General features: G+C 40.6%; 1 protein-coding gene across 1 annotated transcript in view; it reads right to left on the bottom strand.

Moving 5' to 3' along the window:
- Positions 1-337: 337 nt before the first annotated feature.
- The window catches only part of LOC141166395 (spindle assembly abnormal protein 6 homolog), a 238833-nt gene continuing 229115 nt past the window's right edge, over positions 338-10055 (bottom strand). Inside the window, exon 16 of the mRNA XM_073653053.1 lies at positions 338-420. Coding sequence (XP_073509154.1) covers positions 353-420 — 68 coding nt within the window. The 3' untranslated portion in view covers positions 338-352. The remainder of the gene's footprint in view (positions 421-10055) is intronic.

The raw sequence follows: 10055 nt of genomic DNA, 5'->3' as shown, positions 1-10055 counted from the left end.
AAAGCTGATGGATAATATGAAAATATGTGTATTGTGTATATATATGAATATAGAAATACATCAAACTCATGTCAAACCATCATCTTTAAAACATCCCTCCCCCCCTACCACATATACCCCCCGCAGATATAAACACCAGGCACTGATAAATAATTTTTTGATAAAGGTATTAAAATGACTTATCATAACACATTTAGAAAGGAAGAAGGGCTGATGATACATGTTATGGGAAAAATAGCATCTATTTTCACAAATGTCCATTTGTCGTAATTCCTCATGAGATCATATCTTCTCCATTCTGTTTGTGTCCATCATCCTACACAATTTCACTTTCAAAAGGGAATGTTCTCCATCATTTTAAATTTTTCATTCTCTGGCCAAAAGGACCCACTCCACAAAAGAAGAGCTTTATAAGCACAGCTAGAAAATTCAAAAAACAAACAGAGACAAACTTAGTACATAATTAGAAACAATTACAAGGACAAACCCTTCCTCATAAAAAAGAAGCAAAGCTCAGTTTTTCATTTAATCCTCATGGGGACATGGAATCTAAAGTAGCAATCCACCTACATTCTTTTCGCACCAATATACGTTTCAAATTTCCACCTCTGATGCCACAGTGCAGACGGTCAATGCCTCTAACCTTTAACAATCGTGGATTACTGCCATTATGGATAAGAAAATGTTTGGGCAAGGTTTTCAACATTGATATGTCCTCAACTTTTTGTGCATTCAAGATGTCCCGAACATGTTTCCGGACACGAACACGGAGCTGCCTACTGGTGAGTCCCACATAGATTTTCTGACAGGGACAAGTAGCATAGTATATCACATATGTACTCATACAAGAAATATAATGAACAATATCAAAAGTCTTGCTACCATCAGCAGACTTAAAGTTATTACTCCTTATAATGTTCTTTTCTTTGCAAGCCACACACTCATCACAAGGAAAGAAACCCCATTCTTGTTTGGTATTATTAGGGTTTAAGGGGTTCTTTACTTTCGCCATATAGTGACTATCCACTAATATATCCTTAAGATTTTTCCCTTTCCTTGACGAAAATGATGGTATTTCTGACAGATGTGAAGCTAACACTGGATCCGTTCTTAATACTGGCCAATGTTTAGAAATAATCTCCTGCATTTTATTCCACTGACAGTTATAAGTAGAGACGAATCTCATCTCAGGATTGGTCAGTAAGGTCTTCTTAGATTTAAATAACAGATCATGTCTAGAAGTTTTTTTAGCTCTAGTGTAGCCGTTTTTAATAATACGGTTACTATAACCCCTGGATCTAAACCTTTATTTCAAATCATCAGCTTGTGATTCGAATCTCTCCTTGGTTGAACAAATCCGCCTCATCCTGAGGAATTCACCAACTGGGACTGCCCTAATAGTATGATGGGCATGAGCCGATGACTCATGTAGTAATGCATTTACTGAAGTATCCTTCCTATATACGTCAGTCTGGATCATGCCCATACTATCAATTTCCAATTGTATATCCAAAAACTCAATTCTGTGTTGATGTGCTTTATAAGTCAATTTAATATTCTGTGAGTTGCTGTTCAGCTCCTCCACAAAACATGCCAGTCCAGGCTCGGTTCCCTGCCATATAAATAGGATATCGTCAATATACCTATGCCAACACTGCACATGGTCAATGGTCGAGATCCCCTCTGTATGAAAGATGGATCTCTCCCAAAGGCCGAGGACCAGGTTGGTATAGGATGGGGCACAAGCCGCCCCCATTGCTGTTCCCCATTTCTGCAAAAAGAGCCGATCCTTGAACACGAACATGTTATGTGAAAGAACAAAACTCAACAACTCCAGGATTAATTTACATATAGGGGTGTCCCAGTTAGAAGTCCTCAGGAAGAAGCGGACAGCATTAATCCCATCCTCTTGTGAGATGCACGTATAGAAAGATTCGATGTCAGCTGTGACCAACCACATATCAGGCTCTAACCCAATACCATCCATCTTGGATAGGATATCAGTGGTATCCCGAACGTATGATGGTAAAATTTCTACCATAGGTCTCAAATAAAATTCGATGAATTTACACACCGGGTCACATAGTCTGTCAATCCCCGAGACGATGGGACTGACTGGATCCTTGTGAACCTTCGGTAAAAGGTAGAACGTAGGTATTTTTGGATATTCCACCAATAATCCGTCCCAAATCTTTTTGGTGATTATACCTTCTTCGCAAGCTCTTTGGAGTATAGAATGTAATTTAGTTTTATGGGAAGAAATAGGGCAATATGGCAACTTCTCGTAGGTATCCCTGTCATTTAACTGTCGGAAAGCTTCCTTTTCATACTTCACCACTGGCCAGATCACGACATTTCCCCCTTTGTCCGCTGGTTTAATGACCACATCATCCCATGATTTTATTTCTTTTAGAGCTCTACGTTGACAATAGTTCAAATTATCATTGACTATAAATTTGGACAATTTTTTAAAATCCTCAAGGACCAATCTAGTGAAGTTTTCTACTTGTGGACATACGGACAAAGGAGGAAAGGTCGTAGATCTGGGTATGATAGATTTGGGGAACATACCTGGTCGATCACCAGATTGTTCTTCCAGTAATTACTCCAAAATTTTGAGGGCTTCTTTTTCTGCTACAGTTGTTAGTCCCGTCTCGCATCCGGATTTATTATGTAACTTTTTTAATATTAATTTCCGCGAGAATACATGAAGATCCTTCATGGCTGTGAAGTAATCAAAAGGATTGTTAGGTACAAAAGTCAGGCCAAGTTGTAAGACCTTACACTGGGCATCAGCTAGTGAATGAGGCGACAAATTAATTACCTCTAATGAGTTGTTTTTTCTCTTGTTGTCCTCATCAGATTATATGCTGCTGGATTAGTCCTCATAAAGACTGTTAATTCAGATGGATATATATATATATATATATATATATATATATGTACAGTTAGGTCCATATATATTTGGACAGAGACAACATTTTTCTAATTTTGGTTCTAGACATTACCACAATGAATTTTTAAACAAAACAATTCAGATGCAGTTGAAGTTCAGACTTTCAGCTTTCATTTGAGAGTATCCACATTAAAATTGGATGAAGGGTTTAGGAGTTTGAGCTCCTTAACATGTGCCACCCTGTTTTTAAAGGGACCAAAAGTAATTGGACAGATTAAATAATTGTAAACAAAATGTTCATTTCTAGTACTTGGTTGAAAACACTTTGTTGACAATGACTGCCTGAAGTCTTGAACTCATGGACATCACCAGACGCTGTGTTTCCTCCTTTTTGATGCTTTGCCAGGCCTTCACTGCGGTGGTTTTCAGTTGCTGTTTGTTTGTGGGCCTTTCTGTCTGAAGTTTGGTCTTTAACAAGTGAAATACATGCTCAATTGAGTTGAGATCAGGTGACTGACTTGGCCATTCAAAAATATTCCACTTCTTTGCTTTAATAAACTCCTGGGTTGCTTTGGCTTTATGTTTTGGGTCATTGTCCATCTGTAGTATGAAACGACGACCAATCAGTTTGGCTGCATTTGGCTGGGTCTGAGCACACAGTATGTCTCTGAATACATCAGAATTCATTCGGCTGCTTCTGTCCTGTGTCACATCATCAATAAACACTAGTGACCCAGTGCCACTGGCAGCCATGCATGCCCAAGCCATCACACTGCCTCTGCCGTGTTTTACTGTTGATGTGGTATGCTTTGGATCATGAGCTGCACCACGCCTTCGCCATACTTTTCTCTTTCCATCATTCTGGTAGAGGTTGATCTTGGTTTCATCTGTCCAAAGAATGTTCTTCCAGAACTGTGCTGGCTTTTTTAGATGTTTTTTAGCAAAGTCCAGTCTAGCCTTTTTATTCTTGATGCTTATGAGTGGCTTGCACCGTGCAGTGAACCCTCTGTATTTACTTTCATGCAGCCTTCTCTTTATGGTAGATTTGGATATTGATACGCCTACCTCCTGGAGAGTGTTGTTCACTTGGTTGGCTGTTGTGATGGGGTTTCTCTTCACCATGGAGATTATTCTGCGATCATCCACCCCTGTTGTCTTCCGTGGGCGCCCAGGTCTTTTGGCATTGATGAGTTCACCAGTGCTTTCTTTCCTTCTCAGGATGTACCAAACTGTAGATTTTGCCACTCCTAATATTGTAGCAATTTCTCCGATGGGTTTTTTCTGTTTTTGCAGCTTAAGGATGGCTTGTTTCACCTGCATGGAGAGCTCCTTTGACCGCATGTTTACTTCACAGCAAAACCTTCCAAATGCAAGCACCACACCTCAAATCAACTCCAGGCCTTTTATCTGCTTAATTGAGAATGACATAACGAAGGGATTGCCCACATCTGTCCATGAAATAGCCTTGGAGTCAATTGTCCGGTTACTTTTGGTCCCTTTAAAAACAGGGTGGCACATGTTAAGGAGCTGAAACTCCTAAACCCTTCACCCAATTTTAATGTGGATACCCTCAAATGAAAGCTGAAAGTCTAAACTTCAACTGCATCTGAATTGTTTTGTTTAAAATTCATTGTGGTAATGTCTAGAACCAAAATTAGAAAAATGTTTTCTCTGTCCAAATATATATGGACCTAACTGTATATATTTATGTTGTGGAATACCTATACTAACAGGATATTCAATGGACCCTCTTGCACTACATGCACTGCAGTCTGCCACATACACTGCCGGCCTGCCTAACTTCTGCTATCACCACTGAGTATATGCAGCTGGATTAGTCCTCAGAAGGACTGTTAATTCACATAGATATATATATATTTGTGTAGTGGAATACCTATACTAACTATAAACAAGAAAATTTCTCCCTGACTCAGCAGCAGCTCTCCCTACTCTGCCTGTTTCCGGGGTAGACTGTGACGAGCATAGTGGCGCCAAGTCTGATATAGACCTGATGATGCTGTGCGGCCAGCCAATCACTGTAATGCCCACAACCAACATGACTACGGCATTACAATGTGTGGCAGGCAATCCCTGCATGTTCATTGGCTCTCTAAAGAGTGCCAAACATGCAGGGAGGGGACCCAAGTTCCCGCCCGAGCAACCCAGAAATATTCGCCGAGCGCCGAGCTAGTCGAGCACCATGAAGCTCGGGCAAGTACCGAGCAGTGGCGAGCACGCTCACTCATCACTAGTTACCATGTTCTTTCAATTTGATGATAATGAATTTGATGGTGAACGATGGATCATCAGAGATTGGGATATTTTTTTAGAACCCAGTCCTGACTTGTACTTCTTAACAACTTTGTCCCTGACTTGTTTGGAGATCTCCGTGGACTTCATGGCATTGCTTGGTTATTGGTACCTCTTGCTTAATGGTGTTGCAGCTTCTGTGGCTTTTCAGAAAAGGTGTGTAGATACTGACAGACCATGTGACACTGTGTGATTGCACACAGGTGTACTTTCTTTCACTAAGCATGTGACATATGAAGGTAATTGTTTGCACCAGAAATTTTTAGGGTTTTCTTAGCAAAAGGGATGAATTAATATGCACATGCTAATTTTTAGTTATTTAATCCGATAAACTTAATTTATGCCTATATTTTTCTCACTTCACTTCACCATCTTAGACTATTTAGTGCTGATGCATCACACACAAATTGGACTACAAAAATATTAACACAGGTTGTAATGTAACAAAATAGGTAAAAAGCCAAGGAGGTGAATACTTTCACAAGCCACTGTATTTTACATCCTAATTACTTTTGGCAAAAGTAAGACTCGTTTCACAGTTAGAAGATGCTGTTGCAGAGACTGAAGCAGAGAGCTGGCGCTGAAGTCACCTCCCCCACAGCATCTATCATCATAGATTCAAGACATCTTCAGAGTGTGGTGATGAAAGAAACTGTAGAAAGTATTGAAATGCTGATCCCTGATAATGTTCTGTTCCAAAAGAGGTGATAGATGCTGCAGAGAAGTGAGTGCAGCTCTAGCCTCCTGCAACATTCCATTTGAGACTCCTCTCAAACAAAACGTCACAGAACGTGAAGTAAAAAAAAACACATTTAGGAATTAACAAGATAAGGAGAAGTGTATAATCGTTTATAATAAAACAAATTACAAAATTGATTAGGGCGTAAAAATATATATTTAGAGAGATCATTTTAGGTACCAGACCACCCATTAATATGTATGATAATTTTCAACTTAAGTACTCTGATTATAATTTTTTTTTACACACTTCCTTTTAATTGTCTAATATTAGACCCATACATGCCACCTGAATACAGAAGTCTGTTGTGGGTGCTTGCTTTAGGGACATGAATTTAAATAGCACCATCCCATGAGAAAAAAACACAGCTTCTTCTGTTTGCACTGCCTGTATATAAACACCAACAAGACAATCACTTGCCCCCAAAATAGGGATATTTCTTTTGGAATGTTTTTCCAATTTGACTCTGTTAGTGAAGTGTGTAGTTAAATAGGCTGTTGGTTACCACTAGTTTACCATCTATTTTCCCCTAACCAGATAGGTTGAGGTAATGTGTACATTATTAAGGCTGTGATTGCAATAAAGGTCTCTATAGGGGTTTAATATAATCCTAGGAGACCTCCCAGTGTTATACACTTATTTTCAAGGCAATTAGAGGCTTTGCAACATTAAGATTTATTGTGATTTTTTTGTGCCATAAATTTAATTTTTAAGGAACATTCGGTGAAGCATATGATACCTGCATCTATAGCTTTGTTTGCAGAATCATTCATTGTTTTCACATGTGAACTGTACAGTTCTAAGACATCTGCATTGCTTCCCAAATATACACTGTGTGCACAATTATTAGACCATTTTTATTTTTGATGATTAATTTCATTACTGAACAACTACAGCTGACAGTCAATCAAAAAGGTTAATAAACCTGAAACCAAAATATTTAAGAAAGTAAAAGTAAGGTTTTGTCTTCCTTGGAAGAATATCTATGTGTGCAGAATTATTGGACAACTATTAGTGTGCAGAATTATTATGTAACTAAATGAAAAATGTTAATTCTCCCATATCAATTGTTTATTTTCATCTGTTAAAGTGAGCACAAGAAAAAAACTTAAAATCTACAAAAATTTATTTCTGCCAAAAAATATCAGTGACCAATATAGCCATACTGTACTTATTTTCAATACCAGTCATAAGCCTTTCATCCATGGAGTCTGCCAGTTTCCTAATTTGTTGACAATCAACTTTTTGTGCATAATCAACCAAAGCCTCCCAGACACTGAGCAGGGAGGTGTACTGTTTTCCTTTACCATAAATCTCTAGTTTAAGAAGGGCCCACAAGTTCTCAATAGGGCTCAGGTCAGGCGAGGAAACCAAGCAGTGGAGTACTTCAATGCATGCGATGGAGCATTGTCCTGCATAAAAATCATAATTTCTTGAAGGATGGTTTACTGTACCACTGCTTGAAGAAAGCATCTTCTAAAAACTTGTAGTGGGTTTGGAAGTTGATTTTGAGTCCATCTTCAACCCTAAAATGTAAAAGTAGCTTATCTTTAATAATACCTGCTCATAGCAGTACCTCAAATCTACCTTACTGGTGCCTGAGTTGAAGTGGAGGTCTGTGCCCATTACTGATCCATCCATTGAGTTTCGTCAATAGTCACTCTGAAAAAAGTCCATAAAAACTTTTAAGAATTTCTGTCTTCAGATATTTTGTGACCCAGGTTTGACGTTTCCACTTCTCTGTCTTGCTCAGTGGTGGGTGGATTTCAGCCATACCTTGGCCATGTCTCTGAGCACTGAACACCTTGTACTTCTGGGGGCTCAAAAGAGGTTGCATTTATGGAATATGACAGCACTTGTGGATAATGGGGTCCTAATCACTTCATGTTTCATTCTTCTCAAATCTTTGGCAGTCAATGTGCATCTTTTATTCTCAACATGTCTTTTTGCAAACCTGTTGACTATTTGTCACAAAACTTTTGATGGTTTGTAATCACACACCAATAGATTAGCAGTTTCAGGAGTTCTGCATCCCTCTTTAAGACTTTTAACAATTTTTTTCTTTCTAGAGTCAGTCAAAACTTTTTTTGGTCTAGTTTGCCAAAGGAAAACAAGCTACCTAATAATTCGGCACACCTTGATAAAGGGTGTTGTATCCTTAAGCCTCACCCTCCCTCATTACACAAATACACATCAAGTGATATGTTTCAAACCAATAACCAATCAAGTTTATACAGCTCGGAGTTGGAAAATCTGCATACAAATGATGATATTGTCAAAATACTCACTGGCCTAATAATTGTACATACTGTGTAAATCAGTGACAAAGGTTCAAAATGTGTACAGAGCTTATACAGTTTGTTAACGAATAATCCAATCAGATAGATACCTGTAGTATGACATTTCACAAAGCAGCTCAAAACCTAAGACATAAGTAACATGGCGTGAGGATGGAGAGCTTGAAAAAAAAGACATACTATATAGCATACATCTAATGATGAGAAACCACTTTGAGGGTTTACGGAATGGCTCTAATGGATATATATTTCTTTAATTTTCATATTTTCCACAGCCCTTTCCTTTTATTTAATATGGATAAACTGTGTATGACATATTTTTGCCAGATATGATTTTTTTGTAAAGTTTTGGCCTGTGAGATGTCTTTTTAAAGTTATGAAATTTGTTCAGTCTTGTGAATGGGCTGTACTGCATCTTAGAAGTTCATTAAACAGCAACTATTCATTCAAATGAAAGGATGGGCCAGGTCAATGACAGTGAAGGACACTTCTATTAATAGGACTAATTGGGAACAGTAGAAGAGTCTATCCTCTTACTACAACCAATAATAGTGTTTATTGTTTAATTACATTTTTAGTTCCAAATCCACATCATTTTCAAGATTCCATGTTACCACTGAATTTGTATTTTTTGGGCACATTCAAGTAAAACCTGTACAGGCCTAATAATTTTCATATGATATCAGTAGCCACAGTTATTAATTTTAATTACTGTATGTTTAAATATTTACCTACTATTATGCTAGTCACTGGAGAACACAATTGCCTTATACATTAATTCAACATCCGCAAATATATAGACTAAAATATATATATTTTTCATTTTCATTGAAAATAGTTTTTGCCAAATTACACAGCAGATCAAGTAATATGAATTTACCGTATTTTTCAGACCATGAGATGCACTTTTTCCCCCCAATATTTGGAAGGAAAATGGGGGGTGCGTCATATGGTCCAAACTTTACCTGCGGTGGCGGTAAAGTGGGATTGCAGGGCCCTCCAGGAACGTGGCGGTGGTGGTAGCGGCGGCGGCGTCAGCGGCAGCAGAGGTGAGCGGCTGGGACCGGCACCTGTGCCTGGTACTGGGGCTGGTGTCTGGCAGTGAGTGGCGTGCGGCCTGCTCAGGTTTCCGGTGTGCGCGGCCATCTTCCTAGAGCTGTGATCTACAGGAAAATGGCCGCCCGAGCCGGCACATGCGCGGACCGGTAGCTCCGGTGGCCATTTTCCTGTAGATCACAGTTCTAGGAAGATGGCCGCGCACACTGGAAACCTGCGCAGGCCGCAATGCTTTACCGCTCACAGCCCGGCACCGACCGCAGCCCGGTACAGGCCTCAGCCAGAGGCCCCAGACCAAGACCTCGGCCTCAGCCAGAGGCCCCAGCCCCAGCCAGAGACTCCGGCCCCAGCCCCAGCCAGCGGCCCCAGCCTCAGCCCCAGCCAGAGGCCTTGGCCTTGGCCTCAGCCAGAGTCCCCGGCCTCAACCCCAGCCAGAGGCCCTGGCCTCAGCCTTGGCCCCAGCCCCAGCCAGAGGCCTCGGCCCCAGCCCCAGCCAGATGCCTCGGCCCCAGCCAGAGGCGTCGGCCCCAGCCCCAGCCAGAGGCCTTGGCCCCGGCCAGATGCCCCAGCCAGAGGCCCCGGCTTCACCCCCCTCCTTAGCCCCGGCCTCAGCGCCAGCTAGAGGCCTCCGCACAGGAACCAGCCAGGCTAAGGGCCTCAGCCAGACACAGGCCCTGGTCCGGCACAGGCTCCACAGCATCTGACCTCTTCTGCAGCCACCAACTTTCTGAGGGACCCTGCCTCTTGTGACCCTCGC

Source organism: Phyllobates terribilis, unplaced genomic scaffold (assembly GCF_046119375.1).
Source record: "Phyllobates terribilis strain yellow unplaced genomic scaffold, ASM4611937v1 Scaffold_1__5_contigs__length_1240528914, whole genome shotgun sequence".
NCBI lineage: Eukaryota > Metazoa > Chordata > Amphibia > Anura > Dendrobatidae > Phyllobates > Phyllobates terribilis.
The sequence above is the reverse complement of the archived record's forward strand: the minus strand, read 5'-3'. Positions and strand labels throughout refer to the sequence as shown.